This window comes from Cyprinus carpio, unplaced genomic scaffold (genome assembly GCF_018340385.1).
Source record: "Cyprinus carpio isolate SPL01 unplaced genomic scaffold, ASM1834038v1 S000006739, whole genome shotgun sequence".
NCBI lineage: Eukaryota > Metazoa > Chordata > Actinopteri > Cypriniformes > Cyprinidae > Cyprinus > Cyprinus carpio.
The window spans coordinates 685,696-712,093 of record NW_024879338.1 but is presented as its reverse complement, the minus strand read 5'-3'; the positions used below and the strand labels follow the sequence as shown (position 1 = coordinate 712,093).

General features: G+C 39.5%; 2 protein-coding genes across 2 annotated transcripts; both read right to left on the bottom strand.

The window, feature by feature from the left end:
- Window positions 1–22,432: 22,432 nt before the first annotated feature.
- On the bottom strand, window positions 22,433–23,446 carry LOC122134088 (extracellular calcium-sensing receptor-like). The gene has a single exon (XM_042755668.1). The coding sequence runs from the start codon at window positions 23,432–23,434 to the stop codon at window positions 22,433–22,435; it is 1,002 nt and encodes a 333-aa protein (XP_042611602.1). The 5' UTR covers window positions 23,435–23,446.
- LOC109063249 (extracellular calcium-sensing receptor-like) lies at window positions 23,446–25,457 on the bottom strand. Its single transcript, XM_042755667.1, has 4 exons — window positions 25,084–25,457; window positions 24,068–24,856; window positions 23,767–23,994; window positions 23,446–23,594 (listed from the first exon to the last, which is right to left on the bottom strand). Exons 1-4 carry the CDS (start codon window positions 25,393–25,395, stop codon window positions 23,448–23,450), a joined length of 1,476 nt encoding a protein of 491 aa, XP_042611601.1. The 5' UTR covers window positions 25,396–25,457; the 3' UTR covers window positions 23,446–23,447.
- Between the last annotated feature and the right edge of the window lie 941 nt (window positions 25,458–26,398).

Sequence of the window (26,398 nt, the reverse complement as noted above, 5' to 3'; positions counted from 1 at the left end):
CTGATCCCAATGCATCTTTTTCATTATCAACATGGATATTAAAATCACCAACAATTAAAACTTTATCTGCAGACAGCACTTACTCGGATTTAAAATCAGCAAACTCTTTAATAAAGTCTGCATGGTGCCCTGTATACAGTAGCCAGTACAAACATCACAGGGGATTTATCATTAACATTTGTTTCTCTGGATAATGTTATATTAAGCACCAGTACTTCAAACGAGTTATACTTGAAGCCTGCCCTCTGAGAAATCCTGAAAACATTGTTATAGATTGAAGCAACACCTCCCCCTTTACCTTTTGGACGTGGCTCATGTTTATAACAGTAATCTTGTGGTGTAGACTCATTTAAAATAATGTAACCATCAGGTTTTAGCCAGGTTTCTGTCAAACAGAGTCCATCTAGATTATGATCAGTGATCATATTATTTACAAAAAGTGCTTTCGTAGAAAGGGACCTGATATTCAATAAACCAAGCGTTATTATTTGTTTATCAGTATTGCATCTGTTTTTTATTTGTTGAACCTCAATTAAATTGTTGCTCTTAAATTGGTTTGGACGTTTTTTGTATTTTCTAGCCCGGGGAACCGACACAGTATCTATAGTGTGATGTCTAGGTGAAAGAGTCTCTATGTGCTGAGAATTAACTGACTTCTGTGACTGGAGGCGGCTAGCAAACGGTCGGTTTAGCTAGTCTGTCTGCTTCCTGACCTGGGCCCCAGTTAGTCAAGTACAAAACTCTAAGACTATGTGCCATATTTCTAGAAAGAAGAGTGGCACCACCCCAGGAGGGATGAAGACCATCTCTTTTCAACAGGTCAGGTCTGCCCCAGAAGCTTGTCCAATTGTCTATGAAACCTATGTTATTCTGCGGGCACCACTAAGACATCCAGCCATTGAGTGATGACAATCTGCTATGCATCTCATCACCACGGTAAGCAGGGAGGGGACCAGAGCATATTACAGTGTCTGACATCGTGCTCGCAAGTTCACACACCTCTTTAATGTTATTTTTAGTGATCTCCGACTGGCGAAGTCGAACATCATTAGCACCGCCGTGAATAACAATCTTACTGTATTTACGTTTAGCATTAGCCAGCACTTTTAAATTTGCTAAGATGTCAGGCACTCTGGCTCCCGGTAAACATTGGACTATGGTGGCTGGTGTCTCTATTTTCACATTCCGTACAATATAATCTCCAATAACTAGAGCACTTTCATCAGGTTTCTCAGTGGGTGCATCACTGAGTGGGGAGAACCTGTTTAATATTTTGATTGGAACAGAAGAGTGGTGTTAAGACCCACGACTATGCCGCCTCACAGTCACCCAGTTGCCCTGCTGCAAAGGCACTGTTACGGGAACTGAACAATGTACAGGACTCCCTGAGCTAGACGCATCCAAAGCCGTATCTAGAGCACTCACATTCTTACTGTCCTCAATTAAAGTTTGGATGCATGTCTCTAATTCTGAAATCTTCTCTGTCAGCCTAACTATTTCCCTGCATTTATCACATGTGAATCCCTCATCACCGACAGAGATAGATAAACTAAACCGGAGAGAGAGAGAAGCGAGAGAGAGGAGAGGAGAAAAGAAAACAGCGATAGGCACGAATGGAAACGCTAATGACAAGCTAAGGAGTACTAACGCGATGCAGGTGCACTGCACTCGCGGATTTAAAATAAAAGTGAACGATCAAATTAATCAGATTAGATTGATAGATAATATCAGAAATATGGTTGGAATTAAGTTATATTTTATTACTTTAAACAAACAGAGAGTGATAGTAATATAAAGATTCTACAGAAAAACAAAGCTACACGGAGCTATCACAAAACAGCAGCAAGGCAAGCAGGAAGCAGGAATAACACTGTCCAACAGTGATACATTACTGTATCCATGGAAATGCCCCCAGTTACCTTCAAGAACTACTTACACCACAGATCCCAGCATGTTCACTTCACTCCACAAACACTTATCGGCTCCTTCCCCCAAGGACTAAAACTCGCACCATTGGTGACAGAGCTTTCTGTGCCGCAAATCCTATCCTGTGGAATGCCCTCCCTGAACATCTGAGGGCCCCACAAAGGACTGATATTTTTAAAAAGGGTCTTAAAGCATACCTTTTTAAAAAGTCTTTTAATGTTTAAATTTCTTTTAAACCTTTAATGTTAAAATCATTGTTTAGTTTAAATTGCCTTTTTTTATTATGCCTTACTGTAGCACTTTGAGATTTTTTTTAAATGTAAAGTGCTTTATAAATAAAATTCATTATTATTATTATTTATTATTATTATTATGAACTACTTTACTTCCAAGATTTTGCTTCTATTAGAGATAATTTGTAACCATGCAGCCGTCAGCTACAGTATTGCATCAGATAGTGTGCTATAGATTGCCGGAGGAACAATTCCACTCATTCTCTACTATAGGAGAGGAAGAATTGTATAAACTTGTTAAATCATCTAAACCAACAACATGTATGTTACACCCTATTCGCCGGTTCCCGTCTCCTTCTTCCCGTGATTATGAAGTTTTTACTGTTACACTGGTGCCGAAGATCCCTTGCCGCTGGGGTGAATCCGCGGTGCCATCGAGCAGGGCGTAGCAGTCTGGCACCATGGACACTTGAGGCGGTGGGCTGGAGTTAGTTGCCGGGGACAGACGAACTCGCTGCCGGCCACCCACGATGTGGAGGGATGGCTGCCGTCCGTGAGGGAGCGGAGGAGTCGCTGCTGTTCGCCAGGTGGCCGGAGCCTGCTGCCATCCGCTAAGAATGGGGAGGAGCAGGGAACAGGGGACTCCTGCCGGCTGCCCAAAACCAGAGGAGCCGTCGCCATCCACCGGGCAGTGGAGCAGTGTCGTGCCGTCCACCGAGGGCCGTCCAGTGCCACCGCCAGGCAACGCGGAGGAATTTACCCAGCTGGTGGAGGGCCAAGCGGTAGTGTGTCTGGGAACCGGAACAATTTTTTTTTTTTTTCTCCTCTCTCGTCTCTGTCGCTCCTCATCCTTCCATCTCCTTTTCTCTCACCTCGTCTGTCTGTCCTTACCCCCAGGTTCCCGCAGGTCACCGTGAGCGGTCCCCCCCCCCAGAGGTAGAGCACAGTCTCAGGAGTACCCCCCGGCCTGTGAGGGGCGATGTGGGTATATGACGAGTGGGGCGGAGCCGAGAGCCGTGGGAACGGACCGAGGCCGGTGGAGTGATTGGGAAATGAGCGACACCTGCTCCACTCACCGGTCTCGAGTCCCACGGAGGAGATCAGAAGGATACAAAAGAGGAGCGACGGCAGTGAAGGGCGAGAGAGGACCAGGCCTGGGCTTTATTTTGTGGTTTGGTTTTTGTTTGTGCGCGGCAGTCGACCGTGATTGGCTGTCGCGCTGTCTTGTGTTTATTTTGTTATTAAAGTTTTATTTAAATGTTCGCCGGTTCTCGCCTCCTTCTTCCCGTGATTATGAAGTTTTTACTGTTACACATTAATTAATCATTGTCATTAGGATATGTCCCCAAAACCTTCAAACTGGCTGTTATTAAGCCTCTCATCAAAAACACAACTTGACCCCAAATAACTAGTTAATTACAGACCGATCTCGAATCTACCTTTTCCAAGATACTAGAAAAGGTAGTATGCTCACAATTATATTCCTTCTTAGAGAAAAAATGGTATCTGTGAGGATTTCCAGTCAGGATTCAGACCGTATCATAGTACTGAGACTGCTCTAATTAGAGTTACAAATGACCTCCTCTTATCATCTGACCGTGTTTGTATCTCTCTATTAGTGCTATTGGATCTTAGCACTTCGTTTGACACTATTGACCACAACATTCTTTTGAATAGACTAGAAAACTTTGTTGGCAATAATAGAAGTGCAATAGCATGGTTTAAATCATACTTATATGATCACCATCAATTCATAGCAGTGAATGAAGAGATATCACATCGATCACAAGTGCAGTATGGAGTACCTCAAGGCTCAGTACTAGGGCTGTTACTCTTCACGCTTTACATGTTACCCATGGGAGATATCATCAGGAAACACAGTGTTTGCTTTCACTGTTATGCTGATGATACTAATATTATATTTTATATAAAAATATATTTCTTTGCGGCCTGGCAAAACATACCAATTAAAAAAAAAAAAACAAAAAAAAAACTAGTGGAATGAATAGTCGATATAAAAAAAAACTGGATGACAAGTAATTTCTTACTGCTAAATTCTGAAAAAAAAAAAACAGACGTGTTAATTATAGGACCTAAAAACTCTGCATGTAATAACCTAGAACACTGTCTAAGGCTTGATGGTTGCTCTGTCAATTCTACGTCATCAGTTAGGAACCTAGGTGTGCTATTTGATAGCAATTTTTTTCAGACAGTTTGTCAATAATCACTCTTGTAGGGCTACATGAAGTAATTTCCCAGCATTTTTTGAACACTGACCAGTTGCAAATATTATATTTATTTACAACAATTCAAAAATAAGAAGTTAATATTGTGGTATATATTGGACACAATATTGTCTGGTTTTGCTAAAATGTCTAAGTAAAAATATTACCTATAAAGCCACAGAATAACTGTTGTGTGTCTCCTAATAAAACACAATACTGCTGTGCAAAGGCAAAAGACCGTAAATTAGATTTTTGTCGAAAATGAGTTTGGGGACATTCAAGACATCCTTTATTGCAGGGTTCCTCAATAGGAATTTCAAATAATGTGGCATGAAAATTCAAACGCAGCATCAGAAAGCGACATTAACTTGCATCGTGTCTGCACCGGGCAAAATACAATAGAACTTATTATAATCAGTGATGCTGTCTACACTGATTGCGGCGCAGACAGAAAACTTCTGACTCGTTCTATTTGTGACGTGCTGACACAACTCTCAAATGATTTGCAATGCTTTTTCGCTTTCAGTGTAGATACAATGTGACTGCAAAAACATGGCAAGTGTGAAGTACAGAAAAGTGGACTCTGAAAATAGATGATTCAAACGTTAATGGACTGAACAGTTTTGAGTGAGTGAGTGATACTATCTTTGTTATGGATGTTGGTTCACAGTAAGTTCACAGATTTATACGTAAGTTTGCTTTAGCATAATTTATTTTCAAGATCTGAGGTAACATATCTATTGTTGCTTTCACTATGGCTATAAAGATCACGCAATATAATACTCAAACTCACATTAGACACTTCTAACATTGAATAAAGAATATAATTTGTACCTGAGATTATCACTGTCATGTTTTGTGTGTTGTTATTGATGCGAAGTAATATAATAATAAAAAAAAAAACCTTTCTAAAATAGAATCCCGTGTCGCTTATTGTCAGGTGTCTCTGTTGCGGGTGGTTAGAACAAAAACTACATGGTAAAGATATTTTTTTATCACGTCACGTCTGTTTGGGACACACGGTGTTACAATTTGATCTCCCCAAAAATCTAAGTATAAAAATATTAATGCTGACAGATCTAACAATTGAATCTGCAATTAGGGAAAGTGGGGATAAGAGATCCAGTCTGGAGATGAGCAGGAACAGTTGATTTGCATGGAAGACAGCGAGATCCAGATTTTTTGTTGGTTCATTTGTTTTTAATATTCAACAGGCAACGTTCTTACATACACTCACCTAAAGGATTATTAGGAACACCATACTAATACTGTGTTTGACCCCCTTTCGCCTTTAGAACTGCCTTAATTCTACATGGCATTGATTCAACAAGGTGCTGAAAGCATTCTTTAGAAATGTTGGCCCATATTGATAGGATAGCATCTTGCAGTTGATGGAGATTTGTGGGATGCACATCCAGGGCACGAAGCTCCCGTTCCACCACATCCCAAAGATGATCTATTGGGTTGAGATCTGGTGACTGTGGGGGCCATTTTAGTTCAGTGAACTCATTGTCATGTTCAAGAAACCAATTTGAAATGATTCGAGCTTTGTGACATGGTGCATTATCCTCCTGGAAGTAGCCATCAGAGGATGGGAACATGGTGGTCATAAAGGGATGGACATGGTCAGAAACAATGCTCAGGTAGGCCGTGGCATTTAAACGATGCCCAATTGGCACTAAGGGGCCTAAAGTGTGCCAAGAAAACATCCCCCACACCATTACACCACCACCAGCAGCCTGCACAGTGGTAACAAGGCATGATGGATCCATGTTCTCATTCTGTTTACGCCAAATTCTGACTCTACCATCTGAATATTTCAACAGAAATCGAGACTCATCAGACCAGGCAACATTTTTCCAGTCTTCAACTGTCCAATTTTGTTGAGCTCGTGCAAACTGTAGCCTCTTTTTCCTATTTGTAGTGGAGATGAGTGGTACCCAAGGGGTCTTCTGCTGTTGTAGCCCATCCACCTCAAGGTTGTGCGTGTTGTGGCTTCACAAATGGTTTGCTGCATACCTCGGGTGTAACGAGGGGTTATTTCAGTCAAAGTTGCTCTTCTATCAGCTTGAATCAGTCGGCCCATTCTCCTCTGACCTCTAGCATCAACAAGGCATTTTGTCCCACAGGACTGCCGCATACTGGAAGTTTTTCCCTTTTCACACCATTCTTTGTAAACCCTAGAAATGGTTGTGTGTGAAAATCCCAGTAACTGAGCAGATTGTGAAATACTCAGACCGGCCCGTCTGGCACCAACAACCATGCCACGCTCTAAATTGCTTAAATCACCTTTCTTTCCCATTCTGACATTCAGTTTGGAGTTCAGGAGATTGTCTTGACCAGGACCACACCCCTTAATCCATTGAAGCAACTGCCATGTGATTGGTTGATTAGATAATTGCATTACTGAGAAATTGAACAGGTGTTCCTAATAATCCTTTAGGTGAGTGCATATATAGGTCACTGGCCTTTGGCTTGGTATTGTTGGCAGAATTCGGCCCTCAGCAAAAACTAATTGAGGAACCCTGCTTTATCATGTGCATAAGTATCTTGAGTCAATTTCTTTGTTTTTCAGAAAAACTAATAGGTCATCTCAACCATAGCTTCAAAAAGCCACGGAGAATCCAAGGCAGAACACCATATAACACCAGTTACGTCATTTTCACATTGTTTGGAACGCTCAAATTGAGTTATGGCATTCTGCCTTTGTTTAGCTACGCGTCTGAATGAAGGTATGGTGCCGTCTTGGAGTTATAAGCTGTTCTGCCTTTTTTTTTTACTGTTCATTAAAGTCTGCTTCATTTTAATTATGGTGTAGACAAACAAATTGGATAGATCATGATCTACCAAACAGCTCCATATAACAAAAGCACTGTAAACACTAGATACCTTGGCAGCAATACATAATCGTGAATAACCTTTAGAGATGTTTTTTTTTTTTTTAATGCAGATTATTCACCAGGCCGTCACTTAGTGTAGTTGGACACATGTGGACTAGAATGCCATAGCTAGCATGATCAATCATAAAATCAGTAGCCTTCTAAAAGTTTGCAATTAAATACATATCCTACCTTTTCTTGTGACCCAATAAAATCAATCTATGGCGATGAACGTCATCGGAGATGTTTAATCCACAAGCATTCTGAGCATTATTCCTGCTTGCTGGTGTTCACATCAATCCAAATGTCGTTATTTTAGTTTAGGCTATTTAATACAAGTCAGTATAAAAGCAATATGCTATGTCTAGCATTCTTTTACGTTAATGAGCATAGCAAAAAATAAATAAAAAAATAATTGGTATCCACGGTATCCACTGACGTTTACCTTTTAGTCTGCTTGTTGCAGTAAAAAATAAATAAATAAATACACTCACATTACTATATGCAGTAGATAGATAGATTCAACTTTATTGTCATTGCACATGTAATTGCACAAGGCAACGAAATGCAGTTAGTGTCTAACCCAAAGTGCAATAAGCAGTAAGTACAGGATGTACAGTGTCTACAATATGTTACAAATGTACAATAAATATACAGATAAGGCACTACTATGGACATAATTTAAAGATTTTTAAATACTATTAGCATGATATACAGATAGGTGTACTATGAACATACTATACAGATGGATTATGTAATAAGTGTATGTACACTATAAGCAGAAACTATGAACATATGAACATCATTTACACTAGTGAAATGGACAGTAAAAAAGTGCACAGAAAAATATTCCAGTGTAGTGTTGAGGAGGGGTAATAAGTGTGTGTGTTTGGTGTGTGTTGGGGTGTCAGATGGCAGAATTCACTAAGGAGACAGCTGTAGGGAATAAGCTGTTCCTGCGTCTGCTGGTCCCTGTCCGGAGGCTCCTTAAGCACCTCCTGGAGGGCAGGAGGTTAAACAGTCTATGGTCAGGTTGAGAGGAGTCCTTAAGAATGCTACAAGCTCGACGTAGACAGCGTTTTCCCTGGATGTCCTCAATAGCAGGTAGTGGTGTCCCTGGAATGCATTGGGCGGTTTTCACCACCCTCTGCAGTGCCTTGCGGTCAGCAACTGAGCAGTTTCCATAGCAGGTCAGCAACCTGAGCAGTTCCTGTGATGCAGCTGGTCAGGACGCTCTCGATCGCACACCGGTAAAAATTCACCAGGATAGCTGAAGACAGCTGGTCCTTCTTCAGTGTTCTGAGGAAGAAGAGGCAATGGTGAGCCTTCTTGACCAGACTGGAGGTGTTTGTGGTCCAGGACAGGTCCTCCGAGATGATGGTTCCCAGGAACTTGAAGCTGGAGACACGTTCAATAACCATCCTGTTAATGTGGATGAGGTCTTCTTCCTTTCTTCTTCCCGAAGTCCACAATGAGCTCCTTTGTCTTGTTGGTGTTAAGGAGAAGGTTGTTGTCAGTGCACCATGCGGCCAGGTGGTGTACCTCCTCCCTGTAGGTAGTCTCATCATTGTTTCTGATGAGGCCAATCCCTGTGGTGTCATCTGCAAACTTAATGATGGAGTTGCATCCATGCACAGGCTTGCAGTCGTGGATGTAGAGGAAGTAGAGGAATAGGCTCAGCACAGTATGATGGTGGTGGAGCAGGTTTGGCCTGACCTAACATGCTGAGGTCTGTTGGTCAGAAAGTCCATAATCCAGTTGCAGAGGGAGGTGTTAATGTCCAGGTCTCCAAGTTTTGTGGTCAGCTTGGATGGAATGACATATGTGATGTAATTGTCCAAGTGTGTGAGTACAGAGTGCAGCATTGTGCATACTGCATCCTCTGTGCTCATATTGCTATTGTAGGCAAATTGGTGTGGATCGTGTGTGAGTGGGAGGCAGTTCTTGAGGTGTGCTAGGACCAGTCACTCAAAGCACTTCAATAATGATAGGTGTGAGTGCTACGGGGCGGTAGTCATTCAGGCACATCGGGGAGGAGTGTTTCGGCACTGGCACAATGGATGTGGACTTAAAGCATGTTGGCACAGTTGCTTGGGTGAGGGATAGGTTGAAAATGTCTGTGAAGACCCCTGCAAGCTTCTCTGCACATGCCCTTAGCACACGTCCAGGAATGCCGTCCGGGCCAGCAGCCTTGCGTGCGTTGATCCGGCTCAGTGCAGTGTGTACATCTGTGGAGTTGAGTTTAAGGGGTTGGTGGTTTGCTGAGAGTGTGATCTTGGTGGCCGTCTCCTTGCCGTCGCTGTTGAAGCGAGCATAAAAGTCATTTAAGGAAGGAGATGTTTGTGACCATTGGAGTAGAGCTGCTTGGCTTGTAGTCACTGATGGCTGGATGCCCTGCCACATGCGTCGTGGGTCAGAGTTGGAAAAGTGTCCTTCTACCTTTAGCTTGTAGCAGTACTTGGCCTTTTTGATGCCCCTCCTCAGGTTAGCCCTGGATTTGCTGTAGGTCTGAACATCATCTGTTCTGAAGGCAGTGTTGCGGGCTTTCAGCAGGAGTCGCACCTCCTTGTTCATCCATGGCTTCTGATTAGGGTACGTTGTGATCTGTTTTTCTGTTGTTACACTGTCAATGGTGGTGTTAATGTAATCCAGTACAGAGGAGGTATAGATATCAATGTCCATGTGAGAACCACAGGCAGCCTGAGAAGCAAACATACTCCAGTTGGCCACACTTTGATGGTCCTCACTGATGGATTCACACAGTTGATGAGGGGTGAATACTTTGGGGTGAGAAACAAAGAAAGGTGATCAGACTGTCCGGTGTGGGAGAGTGGGGTCGCGATGTAAGCTCCATCAATGTTTGTGTAAACATGATCCAAAGTTTTGTCTCCTCTAGTGTTATAGGAAACATGTTGATGGAATTTGGGGAGCACTGTCTTTAATTTGGAGTGATTAAAATCACCTGTGACAATAAAAGCAGCCTCTGGGTGAGCAGTCTGTTGTTTACTAATAGCCGCATGCAGTTCCTTCATAGCAAGCTTGGCATTAGCATCCGGTGGAATATAGACTGCAGTTATAATGGTGGACGTGAACTCCCACGGCAGATAAAAATGTTTACACTTAACCATGAGAAACTCTAGGTCAGCTGAGCAGTGTCTCCCAACAATGACAGTGTTTGCTGGAGTCATCTGCTGTCCTATCTGCCCGGAGCGTGTAGCGTCCGTCTAGCTCAATAGCATTATTGCGTACGTCGCTGTGCAGCCATGTTTCTGTGAAAATCATGACATTGCAATCCAAAAGTCTCTTACTGTTGGTGATGCCTCATCCATTTTGTTCACCAGTTGACCACACATTAGCTTAGCTCTTAGACTTCTGCGCTTCCCCCGCCTTTGTTTACATCTCCACGCCGTCTGCGAGCACTTCCGCCCGGCCGGGTAGAGTGCGTAGCCTCGGGTGTTCTGGAGATCTCAGGGATGAATCAAGGATTGGTGATAAAAATGTTGGAAAAGTGCACACCAATGTCCAAAAGCTTGATGTGTATTGATGTGATGCTTGGTCCATCAAGATGCGATGTTTGTTTCGATGACAAATAAGTCTGTTGCTGTTTTGCTTTTTTTATTAAAGCAGTGTTGCTGTTGTAAAGTTATACAGCTACAGTTGTGTTACTGGGTTTAAAGTAGGTTTGATTTTTTTTCTTTCTTATCACTCTGTATTTACAGTAATTTCACTGTCCACTCTGTTCAAATGTGGATGAATGGCTACACATAGATGTGTGCATACTCTGTTAGAGCTGTGTGAGTTCACTACCATCCGTCTTTTGTGGGGTGGGTAGGGGTGTTAAATATTTTTTTGTTTTGTTTTGTTTTTGGTTCACCCCCAAAGGTTTTCAACATTCTAACTGCTATTTATTCCAAAGATACTATGTGCTAATAAGTGTATTCAATAGGTGTAATGTATTGTAAGTTATTTCAGAGGTATTGCAAATATAACATACAACAATAATAAAACAGTGCATTGACATAAATTAACTTTTGCTACTTAAGTACTTTTAAAAGCAAGTACTTCTGTACTTTTACTTAAGTAAAAATGTGTTTTTACAACTTTCACTTGTAATGGAGTAATATTTGACCAGCAGCATCTGTACTTTCACTCAAGTAATGAAGTTGTGTACTTTGTCCACCTCTGAACTAAGCAGAGGAGTCCGAATCCAGGTCTAGTACTTGTGTTGTATGCAGTGGCAGCTCCAGGATTTTTTTTTTTTTTTGTTGTTCGGGGTGCTAAGGAGGGGCTGAACAGTTCAGAAGGGGTGCTAAAAAACGAATTAAATTGAGTTAAAGTAATGAACGCCCAAAAAGCTTCAGCTATCTAAATAGCATGCAAATTCAGCCACCTTGCGTTTTTTTTTTTTTATATAGCATTCAGCCACGTTGTGTTTTTTTTATATACAGCAGCTTCGAAAAAGTCAAATTAAATTTTTTCTGTGGTATTAAATTTTACGTCTAATGCCAACTGCCAAATATGACACTTAAAAATTAATACAATTTATGAACACACATAGAAAAGAGAGAAAGTATGAATTTTATTGTATTTTTTTTTTTCATTGTTTCATTTTATTTATTAATATTTATTTGTTTATTTATTTATGTATTTATCACACTACAGTGGGTACGGAAACAATTCAGAAACCCCTTAAATTCTTCACTATTTGTTATATTGCAGCCATTTGCTAAAATCATTTAAGTTCATTTTTTCCTCATTAATGTACACACAGCACCCCATTTTGAGAGAAAAACACAGAATTGTTGACATTTTTGCAGATTTATTAAAAAGGAAAAACTGAAATATCACATGGTCCTAAGTATTCAGACCCTTTGCTGTGACACTCATATATTTAACTCAGGTGCTGTCCATTTCTTCTGATCATCCTTGAGATGGTTCTACACCTTCATATGAGTCCAGCTGTGTTTGATTATACTGATTGGACTTGATTAGGAAAGCCACACACCTGTCTATATAAGGCCTTACCAGCTCACTGTGCATGTCAGAGCAAATGAGAATCATGAGGTCAAAGGAACTGCCTGAAGAGCTCAGAGACAGAATTGTGGCAAGGAACAGATCTAGCCAAGGTTACAAAAAAAATTCTGCTGCACTTAAGGTTCCTAAGAGCACAGTGGCCTCCATAATCCTTAAAGACGTTTGGGACGACCAGAACCCTTCCTAGAGCTGGCCATCTGGCCAAACTGAGCTATCGGGGGAGAAGAGCCTTGGTGAGAGAGGTAAAGAAGAACCCAAAGATCACTGTGGCTGAGCTCCAGAGATGCAGTCGGGAGATGGGAGAAAGTTGTAGAAAGTCAACCATCACTGCAGCCCTCCACCAGTCGGGGCTTTATGGCAGAGTGGCCCGACGGAAGCCTCTCCTCAGTGCAAGACACATGAAAGCCCGCTTGGAGTTTGCAAAGAACACCTGAAGGACTCCAAGATGGTGAGAAATAAGATTCTCTGGTCTGATGAGACGAAGATATAACTTTTTGGCCTTAATTCTAAGCGGTATGTGTGGAGAAAACCAGGCACTGCTCATCACCTGTCCAATACAGTCCCAACAGTGAAGCATGGTGGTGGCAGCATTATGCTGTGGGGGTGTTTTTCAGCTGCAGGGACAGGACTGGTTGCAATCGAGGGAAAGATGAATGCAGCCAAGTACAGGGATATCCTGGATGAAAACCTTCTCCAGAGTGCTCAGGACCTCAAACTGGGCCGAAGGTTCACCTTCCAACAAGACAATGACCCTAAGCACACAGCTAATATAACGTAGGAGTGGCTTCACAACAACTCCATGACTGTTCTTGAATGGCCCAGCCAGAGCCCTGACTTAAACCCAATTGAGCATCTCTGGAGAGACCTGAAAATGGCTGTCCACCAACGGTTATCATTCAACCTGACAGAACTGGAGAGGATCTGCAAGGAGGAATGGCAGAGGATCCCCAAATCCAGGTGTGAAAAACTTGTTGCATCTTTCCCCAAAAGACTCATGTCTGAATTAGATCAAAAGGGTGATTCTACTAAATACCTAGCAAAGGGTCTGAATACTTAGGACCATGTGATATTTCAGTTTTTCTTTTTTAATAAATGTGCAAAAATGTCAACAATTCTTTGTTTTTCTGTGAATATGGGGTGCTGTGTGTACATTAATGAGGAAAAAAATGAACTTGAAATGATTTTAGCAAATGGCTGCAATATAACAAAGAGTGAAAAATTTAAGGGGGTCTGAATACTTTCTGAATTTCTCACTGTATCTATTTATATTTTTTTTTTCTTCTGAACATCAAGTGTCAGTCACTTTTAATCCCAACTGCCAGGAAAACATTGTAAATACTAACAATTTTTATAATAGAAAAAGTACAGAAAATGAATTCAACTATTTTTCCACATAATGGCATAGCGGACGGACACGCACTACAGTAGGGCCCAGGGGGGCAGGGTTTCATATTTTATTGAAGCATCCCTGGGCGCCGCCATTGGCTAGCGGACCCCCACCTGCTGTTAGCATTCCATTGACTCCCATTCATTTTGCCGTCACTTTGACAGCAAATAACTTTACATCTGAGGCGTTTAAAGACTCCATTTGTCCATTCATTATTTCTAAAGAAACACGAAAATGTATAAAAGGCTCCATTACCTTGTATCTTACGTTATGGCCCCGTAGAAGCAGTTTTTGTAAAAATAGGCTAACGATTGCGTCATAACCTGTGACTCTCTGTCGCACAGTAGAGAAATTACCGTATGGACAGGAGGAGAAGCTCGCAGGCAATCTTTTACTGTCTATGAGGCTATTGGGGGAACGTGGAGGCATGAAGTCAAGGGAGAAGCCCATAGATAGTCCATAAAAGCAACGGGACAAAATTATTCAACAACGTCTGCAAGATTCGGTGGGTGATTCAGATTTCTCTTGGCACAGCGATTAGAAGACTTACAATTGTCAGACAGGTTGCTCACGTGACATTTACGCCATCAAGCTGAATTTGAGTCTGCGCAGTACGCTCGACCCCCAGGAAGTGCGTGCTTCTAATTGACTTCACTTGTCTTCGTTGAATCCAACGGGGTCGCTGTGTCCATTTCTTTTACTGTCTATGGTAGGGCCCAGCGATAACCTCCCTGTGCTGAGTTGCGTTGTATAATGTGTCAATGATGGCCAGAGATATGGTCAAAATCATCAAAAAATGGCAATATTAAGAGGATATAGCATTTCCAATTAATGTAGACCTGTTACATTTTTCTTATGATTAGGTCTGTTATTATTAGTAGGTTACTTTTTTTATTAAATTACATGAAATTATTGCCCCGCAATAATTTCATAGTTCATCACTGTGTGACGTGCTGTGAGGATAATTAAAGTTTAGGTTATTAGATTACTCCTCCTTTTTTAACAGGTCTATTAATTTATACAATGATTTATAGGCCTATGAATTATTAACACTGCAGTCATCTATGAAAATTAAGAGCAGCTTTATTTTGTGCACCGATTTTCAAAAACAACCTGTTTAACGTGAAATACATTTCTTCTCAAGGTTTTTTTTTATTTATTGATTTATTTTTTTTGCACTATACGGGCCACAAGAAAAAATTTTATGGGAATAATTTAAGACAATTATATAAAGTTATCAGCATATGTTGAAGTAGTTTTGTCTCTCGTTGTCTCAGAGAATATGTGCCGTTAATGCAGCGTGAGAAAGCTCCATCAGTTGTTGTTTTTTTTTTTACTTTTACTTTCTCTATAGTGAATTGACTGACATTCACCAACATAACTCTTGCACACAGTTTGCGCGATGCTTGTTTGTGTTGCTTGTAGTGTTGGGCAAGTTACTCTGAAAATGAAATTTAATTACTGATTACTCCTTTTAAAAGTAATCACGTTACTGTTCTGATTACTTTATTTCAAAAGTAATATTACATTACTATTTGTTACTTTTTTCTGTGACTACATCCAGGAAATTTACATTAAATCCCAGCATAAACGCTTCCGATAAATATTTGTTATTAAAGTATCAACATTCACAAAACACTGTAATTTTTAACTAAAGCAAGCATAGGCTGCTGCATACATGGTTTGGCATGGCAGAATGCCAGCAAATAGTGCTGCTTTTATAATCTTTAAAAAGATGACAACAGTTCGTCACAATCTCACAAAGATCTGTTATAACACAATGAATATATGCATAATGCATCTTTCATAATGTCTACAATTTGTGTGATATAGATCAACTAACACAGTCAATATAAAAGTGTATAAAATACCAAATAAATTTACTTGCACATACTTCAGAATCTGAATATCAGATGTTTCCTGCTGGGCAGTAGATGCAGTAGCCTTGGTTTATGCCTCAAAGGGCTTGTAATGCCCTATGGGTGTGAGGGCCCACTCCACAAAGGAAAGGGCCTCCTCCTGGGCTTGGTCCAGTAGGATTTCTATTGGTGAGATTTGTGCAGCCGCCAGCTGGTTGTCGCCATTCACACTTGCCAGATTTTACGATTTGGATGTCCCTGCCCTGCAGACATGGGTTCTTACTGTTTAACTGCCATTCTTCCCCCTTGGGTGAAGCTTCTTATATCTGTGCTTCTCAGCTACTAGTTTGGGGCACAATGTGCCCATGTTCCTGGAGACCTTATCTCAGTGCTCCGAGACGGGGCTCGCAGAGCAGACTGTTCTGTATCTGCTCATAGCATGGTATGATTGAATTAGTAGATGCATCCCACCATTTTATATACCAATATGGGGCAGTGGCTTGGCATGTAAATTCCACATGCCAGTAGTAATGGGCCATTTCTTGTCATGCTCAGAAGGTGATTAGGGCTCCCAAGTGAGACCCTTAACGTCAGTGTCGATGTTATGAGACAGATGTTGTCAGATTTATTTGGGGATTTCAAATATGAAATTTATTCGTAAGCTTGAAAAACAGATTTGGAGAATTAATTGTTCCCCCTTTAAAGAGATAGCAGCTGTACTTGCATGACTGAAAAAGGGATGTTGGGTGTGCAAAAGCCTTAGAAAACTTCTAATTAAAAGGGCAAGGATGGGAATGCTTTTTACAAGTCAGAATCTAGTATTTGAATATGTAACTAATTTAATGTTTAGTTTCCTTTTTAAAATGTTGTGTGCCATCACAAAAAAAATAGGTAGCCTGGGGATGATTGAGGGGCACAAGGAGAATCTGGGGTTGGTGGGTTTCATGGAGATGGACACTGATCATGCTGACCCAGAAGAGCCAGAGAGTCAGGAAGACTTGACAGAAGTGCTGCCATTCAGTACCCATGATGAAATTTTTAGAATTGCATGGAAACACAGTATGTCCAGCTATAGACAGGCTCTAAAAACTGCCAGGGCCGAGCATATCCACAAACTCATAGAAAATAACCAAAGCAATCCAAGGTTTTTATTTAGCACATTGGCTAGATTGACAAATAACCAGACACCACCCAATCTAAATATTCCCTCACAGTTAAATAGTAATGACTTTATGAATTTCTTCACTGATAAAATAGATAACATCAGAAATACATTAACAAATGTAGATTCTACAGCGTCTAATACTTCAGTTTCATCCATCGAACCCAAAGATAAACTGCAGTGCTTTACAACTATAGGACAGGAAGAGCTAAATAAACTTATCACTGTATCTAAACCAACAACATGTTTATTAGATCCTGTACCCACTAAATTACTGAAAGAGGTGTTACCTGTAGCAGAAGAACTGCTTCTCAATTTTATTAATTTGTCGTTATCTTTAGGTCAAGTCCCAAAACCATTCAAGTTGGTAGTTATTAAGCCTCTTATTAAGAAACCACAACTAGATCCTAGTGAACTGGCAAATTACAGACCCATTTCAAATCTTCCGTTTATGTCTAAAATTTCTGAAAAAGTTGTGTCTGCTCAATTGTGCTCCTTCCTGCAAAAAAAAAAAAAAGATCTCTATGAAGAAATTCAGTCGGGTTTCAGGCCCCACCACAGCACAGAAACTGCACTTGTTAAAATTACAAATGACTTGCTTCTTGTGTCAGACCAAGGCTGCATCTCATTGCTAGTTTTACTTGATCTTAGTGCTGCGTTTGACACCATAGATCAGGACATACTCATAGATAGATTACAAAACTATACAGGTATTCAAGGGCAGGTTTTAAGATGGTTAAGATCCTGGGGAGTCATCTTATTTATCACCATTAAAATATGGAGTGCCACAAGGATCTGTCCTAGGTCCTCTGCTATTTTCAATATACATGTTGCCCCTTGGTAATATTATTAGAAAATGCAGAATTAGTTTCCACTGTTATGCTGATGATACTCAACTATATATCTCAACGAGACCAGATGAAATTTTTAAATGATCTGAGCTAACAGAGTGTGTTAAAAATGTAAAAGATGGGAAGACCAATAATTTTCTCCTATCAAATTCGGAGAAGACAGAAAAGACAGAGATATTACTTATTGGACCAAAAAACAGTACACAGAATCTCGTAGATTACAATTTGCAACTGTTACTTCCTCTACAGTCAAAAATCTGGGTGTTATATTAGACAGCAACTTTTGTCTTTTGAAAATTATATTTCCCATGTTACAAAAACAGCATTCTTCCATCTTAGATACATTACCAAGCTACGAAACATGTTACCTGTTTCTGATGCAGAAAAGCTAGATCATGCATTCATGACCTCTAGACTGGACTATTGTAATGCACTGCTAGGTGGTTGTCCTGTATCCTCAATAAACAAGCTACAGGTAGTCCAAAATGCAGTGGCTAGAGTCCTTACCAGGTCAAGAAAATATGATCATATTTCCCCAATTTTACAGTCTCTGCACTGGCAACCTATTAAGTTCTGTATCAGTTACAAAATATTATTACTTACTTATAAAGCCCTTAATGGTTTAGCTCCTGCGTATCTAACTAGTTTTCTACCACGCTACAATCCATCATGCTCCCTAAGGTCACAAAAGTAGTACATAGGATAGCAAAGTCCACTAAAGGAGGTAGAGGTTTTTCTCATTTGGCACCCAAACTCTGGAATAGCCTCCCTGATATTGTTCTGGGTTCAGACACACTTTCTCTTTTTAAATCTAGATTAAAACCACATCTCTTTGCCCAAGCATTCAAATAATGCATCTCATAATATGTAAGGGAATCAGGTCAATTTAGCTCAAAGGGAATCATTTAAGATTTTAAAGGGAATTTGGACAGAATCACTGTTTTACGGCTGATCACTGAGACGGCCATCGATTCATTGAACGACCCATATAACATCAACTCTGCAATGGATATTAATATCCAAAGTATAGTGAAAACACTATTAATTAGCACAGTAACAAGATCGGCAGTTTAAGACATTAACTTAATACTTCTCTTTTCAATATGAATAAGGCTTTATTAGATAAATCTAAGACATATAAACTAATCTATGCAAATTCACATATTGTTGTAAACTTGGGATTTAACATTTTCATTCTCTTAAACACATTCTTTCCTAACTTTCTCTCTTCCTGCAACTTGTGTGAATGTGGGAGTGCGTGTGCTTATGTACTAGTGGATTCCCATGTCATTAAATTAAATTAAATTAAATTAAATTAAATTAAAGTATGTTTGCATAGCGCTTTTTATGATACAAATCGTTGCAAAGCAACTTTACAGAAAATTAAGTTTCTACAATATTTAGTAGTAACTTATCAGTGGTGACTGTCAGTTTATGTGCATATGGCAGAAATGTACAGAAAAATCAATTAAATTTGTAATCAAACAGACGATGAACACGATTACCAGCAATTATTATATGATGCAATCAAACTTTTAGCAAAATTTGGTAGTTCTGTATGTTGTTTCATGGTTAGCATCATCTGAGGTCCTCTGAGGGGTTGGCATCATCTCTTTTCTGGTGTTCTGGATCCAGTTGCTTTGCAACGATTTGTATCATAAAAAGCGCTATACAAACATACTTGAATTTAATTTAATTTAATTTAATTTAATTTTAATTTACATTAATTTAATGACATGGGAATCCATTAGTACATAAGCACACGCACTCACACATTCACACAAGTTGCAGGAAGAGAGAAAGTTAGGAAAGAATGTGTTTAAGAGAATGAAAATGTGAAATCCCAAGTTTACAGCAATTATGTGAATTTGCATAGACATGAACAACCATCAATCACTTAATTAACCCTCACATTGAGTTGCTCAGTGAGGTTAAACTTTATATTAAATGCACCAGTTAAGCTAGAATCTGGAGGTAAGTTACTTGTGTTGCCTGTGTAAAGGGGTTCCCTTTTGTTGTCATCGAAAAGGGGTTTTTCCTAGGTTGCTGATTGGCTGGAAGTTCAGTAGTCGTTGAAGTGACGTCTTGGGAAGCCAGTCGGACTTTGGCTGAAGATGCGGAGTTGTGGACTGGTTGTAGTTTTAGGCAGGCACTCGAGGTCAGACTCTGAGACACGGCCTTACAACACTTAACTCAGGACACAAACTCTCAATGGAAAAGAAAAGAAACTAAAGTAAAAGAATAGTAGTAAAGTTTGATGAGACTAGGTGGTGTTTCTTCTCATCGTGGCTAAGTAGCAGCGGGGATGCATGCTGAAGCACGCTGGAATGGTGCTCAAAGAATGCAAAATGTAATGACAAAAAGCATGGCTAAAAGCTAAAACTACAAGCAAAAGCTAAGAGCCAAAGCTTGATGGTGTCCTGAAAATTTAAACTGGCCTTTCGGCCACACCTCAAATGTTGTCTTGATGAATTAGATATTGTCTTTGCTCGGGATGTTGCAAAGTTTCTTCTGCCCGTTCATAAATCATATGCTATCTTATCAATCACGTGGTCCGAATTTTCCTGCTCTTGTAGGGTATAATTTTGGACATGATTCCTATGACAAGAATATGATACATTTGACAAATAATTGATGGTCAGAAACGTTTCAGGCATGAAGATTCAAACACACACATACTAAACATGAATATGAATCCTTAAGCTATTCAATAGTTATTAAAAAGACATACACAATAAACGATTAGAAACATGATAGTCAAATGTGTGGGTTACATATATGATATGGAGTCAAGCAATGGACTAGTATTCGTTTATAAGTCTTTTTGAGTTAATTTTGGTGTATCTACATCTGAAAAAGACAGTTTCTGTGCCATTCTTTGACATAAGGACGTTCTGTGGAGACCAGAGGTTAAAAGGTCCCCTTAGGAAATTCAGTCTGGTTCTTTTCTTCTAGGTGGGTGGGGGGGGTCAGTCCAAAGAGCTTGTGATCGTGATTACTATCATGGATTTACATGTGATGGTCATACTGTGCATCACTTTGACCATTAATCTTGATTACTTGCCCCAAATCTCCTTTCCAGCTGGAATTGTCCATAATTGTTCTTTTGTTCTAATGTTGAAAGCTGTTCAAGTTGCTAGTTAGTGGACATGCTTCTGACTTGTGGCGCTAGGATTTGATTTACAACATCCTGTTGTCTTGAGCCTTTCTGTGGAATGCGGCTCCTCATGTTTCAACCATGCTCCTGATCGAATCTTTAATTTGTCTGATTCGGGTCTGATACCCTACATAATTTTGGACTGCAGTTTTATCTGATCAAATGCACATTATTATTCTTTAACTTGGGTTAAACTAATTAATTTTACTTGGTTGGAACAGCAGCTATGCTAATTATGTCTCTATTTGTTTCTCTGTTTTGCTATGGGATTTACATCCTTAGTGGTAACTAGGATTTACACAAGCTTCAGTCTGGATCCAGAACACCAGAAAAGAGATGATGCCAACCCCTCAGAGGACCTCAGATGATGCTAACCATGAAACAACATACAGAACTACCAAATTTTGCTAAAAGTTTGATTGCATCATATAATAATTGCTGTTAATTGTGTTCATCATCTGTTTGATTAAAAATTTAATTGATTTTTCTGTACATTTCTGCCATATGCACATAAACTGACAGTCACCACTGATGATCTACTACTAAATATTTTAGAAACTTAATTTTCTGTAAAGTTGCTTTGCAACGATTTATATCATAAAAAACACTATACAAATTTAATTTAATTTAATTTAATTTAATTTAATTTAATTTAATTTAATTTAATGACATGGGAATCCATTAGTTCAGAGGACATAAATATATTCTTGCTGTGAGACTCTTGCTGTGAGTCTAAGCATAATGTAATATATGTTTTCTCGGCTCCTTAGCACTAACTTGAATGAGTAGGTGCATGCCACCATTTTATATGTACGGGCAGTGGCTTGGCATGTAAATTCCACTCGCCAGTAGTAATGGGCTATTTCTTGTAATGCTCAGAAGGTGATATGACCCTTAATGTCAGTGTCAACGTGACATCTTCATTCCCTCCTCCAGGGAACGAGGGTTACAGGTTACAGAGGCGTTTTAAACCATTGTGCTGTTAATGTTTCTGTAGGCAATCCTACAGCCTGGACCACTGTACTGCAAACACCCTTACAAATATTAATAATTTAAAAAGAGGAATTATGAAAAAAAAGTGTTTTTTTTTTAGTACTGCTCATCTAATCTGAACATTTTTCAAAACTCTTTTTAAATGCTATTTAAGCAAAAGAAACAACATTTATGAGACAATTGTTGTCAGATTTCATTGGGGATTTCAAATATGAAATTTATTTGTAAGCTTGGTAAACAGATTTGGAGAATTTATTGTTCCCCCATTCAAAGAGATACAGTGGGAACTGTACTTGCATGACTGAAAAAAAAGGATGTGGGTGTGGAAAAGCCTTAGAAAACTGCTCATTAAAATGACAAGGATGGGAATGCTTTTTACAAGTCTGAATCTAGTATTTGAATATGTAACTAACTTAATGTTTAGTTTATTTTATTTTTTGTAAATGTTTTGTGTTATCACAAAAAAAAGGGTATCCTGTGGATTATTGAGGGGCACAAGGATAATCTGGGGTTGGCGGGTTTCATGGAGATGGACACTGAGAGTGCTGAACCAGAAGAGTCAGATAATTAGAAAGACTTAACAGAAGTCCTGCCATTCAGTTCTCATGATGACATGGGAATCCATCAGTTCAGGGGACATAAATATTTTGTTGCTGTGAGTCTAAGCCTAATGTAATATTGAATTTTTTTTTTTTTTTTTTTTTTAAGATGATTGTAGATTGATGACTATTTTCTCATTATGTGTTTCTTTGTGTTTTTCTCTGGTTTTAGCAAAATTATGTAACATTTTGGAACAAATATGCAAAATAATAAACCAAAACTCGATGCTAAAATAGCAAATATCTGTACAGCTACAGTAAATTTTCCAGGAGAACTGACATAAGCTGGGATAAATGTGAGCCAGACAGCACAGAATATGAGCATACTGAATGTGATGAACTTGGCTTCATTGAAGTTATCAGGGAGCTTCCGAGCAAGAAAAGCTAAAAGAAAACACATAATTGATAGCAGGCCAGTATAACCCAGAACAGCCCAGAAACCAAGAGCTGAACCTAAGTGACATTCAAGGATGATCTTTTCTCTGTAATAGTTCAAATTCATATATGGGAAAGGTGGGGATATTGTTAACCAAAGCACACAGATGATCAACTGTATTAACGTTAAGGACACAACACTGAGTCTCTGTTGAAGAGGCCCAAACCATTTCATGACATTACTTCCTGGAAGTGTTGCCTTAAATGCCATTAACACAACTATTGTTTTCCCCAGAACACAGGAGATACAGAGGACAAAAGTGATCCCAAATGCTGTGTGACGCAACATACAGGACCACTCAGTGGGGCGACCAATAAAAGTAAGTGAACAGAGAAAACACAGTGAGAGTGAGAAAAGCAACAGGAAACTCAGCTCTGAGTTGTTGGCTCTTACAATAGATGTTTCTTTATGAAGGTAAAACAGAAAAGATACCATTGCTGTTAATAACACTCCAATGAAGGAGAAAATACAAAATACCACCCCCATGATTTCTGTATAGTAAAGGAATTCAACCACTTTTAATACACATCCGTCTTTCCTTTCATTCGACCAGTATTCCAAATCACATGGAAAGCAGTCACTAGAATCTGTTAAGAAATTATTCCAATATATAAAAAAAGAAAAGTTAGTGAATGTAAAGTGCTTTATAAAGTCACTTGACAAAGAGGACAGTATTACACTTAACTTTAACATAGTTTCATAAGATTTATCCCGCATATGCTATTTTACCTGTGCCATTACTGATTTCTCCCTCTGCACATGGAATACAGTCATAACAGCAGACAGGTCGTCCTTTTTGCACAGCCTTCCTAGTGCCGGGGGGGCAAATCTCACTGCACATGGACACAGGCAACTATATGAAAATAAGTTGTCATATAAAACCTCACAGTGATGGTGGTTTGAATTGGCAAAATAACTTGTCTTCGGTAATAACTTTTATCACTATAATGCCACTGCTTTCATACATATTTTGTCATATTTTTCAGCCACTTACCATTTAATGATTCAAACTATTATTAATGTACCTGTCCACGTTTCTCTACCCATAGTATGTGTTCCTGATTGACTTGAAGACGTTGTTGCGAAGGCAGTGAGCTGTCATAGAGGCCCACATGCTCAAACTGCACACTTCCATCCTCAGCAGGCTGCCAGTTAACAAGGTCATATCTCGACACTGGGTCACCACTTTCATCAAAAAAGATTTCTTCACCTGTTTTAACAGTGAATCTCACATCCCTCATATACTTTAACACCTAAGAGGAAACATCAGTAACATTATTTCTATATTAATTAGTTTCTGTATGAAACTAAGTTCTCCTCATTTACCATTTGTGGTGTGGGCCGTCCTCTTTTGCTGCTGTTGGTGGAGGATCTGAAGTCTTTTAATACATTTTGAAGTGTATATGCGACAGCATACACTGCAGTGTACACCTTATTTACTATCCGTAGCTCTGATACATCAGTATATTCATTATGCAGCTCTGCAAGTCTCTCTGAACCAGTACAGCCATTACTACCATTGTTCCTGAAAGAGCACTGAAAAACTGTTTCCCAAAATTCTTTTAAAAGTTCATTGTTTGGTTCTTGATCAGGATGCACATTCACTAGGAACTCTCGCAGGCCCATAAGTTTGGCATTTGCTATAGCAAATCCCAGAGCTCCAGAAAGGAAACTGTATTCCTTTGTTTCTGCAAGAGTTTGAGAAGTGATCCAGGATTCACTCCCAACCCACTGTATCCCTCTTATTTTGTGTTGTGAAATTACTTTCAGGAGGGGGAGAAAATCTCCTAATGCCATAAAAGCAAGCACCACCCTGGCGGTGCCCTTTTTGATTACTTCCAGTGTCTTTAGAAACTGTTCTTGTGGATCACTGCTTAATATGGCCTCTGAGTATTCAATACAGACCCCTACTTCTTTTGCAGCCTCCTCAAAGGCTGCAATTCCATTATTACCATAGTCATTGCGACTCCTGACTGTCCCAACCCAGGTCCAGCCAAAGTGCTTGACAAGCTGAGCCAGAGCTCTGCTTTGGTAATAATCACTGGATATTGTTCTGAAGAAGGATGGATACCTTTTTCTGTCACTCAGGCATGCACATGTGGCAAAATGACTGATCTGCAATATAAAAAAAGCAGTAATTTTTCAGAAAATACTTTTCAGTTATTATTTCACTATATAAACATAGTGCTCTAGTTCAACGTATTGCTTTCTTTCAGCAGTTTCCTTCAATTTTCAACATTATTTTTTTATCAACATCAATTTTCAAGCATATCATTTTGGTCCATTTTCCAGTGGTTCATTATAGTCTGATTACACAAACCAGCAGCAAAGGAAGTTCTTACAACAGGTAAGCTGAATGGACCAACTACAGATGCCAAGCCAATGGTGGGTGAGGATGTTGACTCTCCAACAATTGCAAGAGTAGCTGGTGGTCTGGAGCAGGATGTATCACTCAAAGTGTCTTCATAACCATTCATTAAAGCCATGCCTGAGAGGATTGTTTGAGCGATAGAGCGACATGAGTCATATATCTTATAGCCCAAAGAAATACCAGGCAACAACTGTGTGCTGTTATTAATTTCCTCAATGGCAAAAATCAGTGTCTGAGCAAATTTAAACTCACGTAAGTTTAAACTGTGGTGAATAAAACACATCAGCTGTATTACATTCTGTAAAGAATCATACTTAACACTTATTCATTTTATTTTTTATCAATATCATCATACTGACCTGACACATGTTGTTGGATCTGGTTTGGAAGTGTAATTATGCATTTTCAGCAGAGCATTTCTATGGATTGAGAAAATTGCCCCAATGTTGATTTCTCTTTCTGCAGAAAGTGAAGGTAAGGCAGGCTGACCAAGCAGGCTGCAGACTTGTGCTGAAGCTGGCATAAAGATACCATGTACAATGAGCAGCATTAGCTGCAGTGGCACAGTGCTCTTTGCCATGCCAGTATGTATATGGGGCAAGATCCTCTGAGACAAAACAGTGCTGCCTTTTATCATGTCTGCCTTTTGTCATATCTTCAAATGTCCTTTGGGGCATATTAAATTCTTTAAACTCTATTTTACTCCTTGCACTCATTTTTCATTATGTAAGGAGAGATATTGATGGTCCAAGGAGGAGTGTGCTAGAGACTTACTGTGTTTGCATTGGTTTTCTTCTTTGTCTTTTTCTTCTTTAAGCCTAAAAAAAGTGTCTGGGGATGAGAAAATGTAATCACAAATCTGGTAGAATTTTTTCCAAATCCCAAGCTCTCTGCAAAAAATCTGATTGACTCTAGGTTGTGCTGTAGTAAATGCAATTACATAACATTCTATAAGTTACCTGACATTTTTAAATTAATTAATTAACTAATTGATTGATTAATTTAGTTATACTTTTTTTTGAATAGAGAAAAAAAAAATTATAACTCCTCTCTAAATTGTTCATCCAAATATTTAATCCTAATTAATCTTATATAAGGTATATAATCTACAGGTATATAATATGGCGGAATGCTTCCACTTATTCAGATTTGTGCTGAGGAGCTAAGAATGCATCCTTTAGCAGTAGTTCATGATGGTGGCAAGAGGGACGTAATGTCTCCGTCCCACCTGTAACATACTGTGACACCGAGTTGAAATGTTTAACAGCCCAGATAGGAAAACTGTG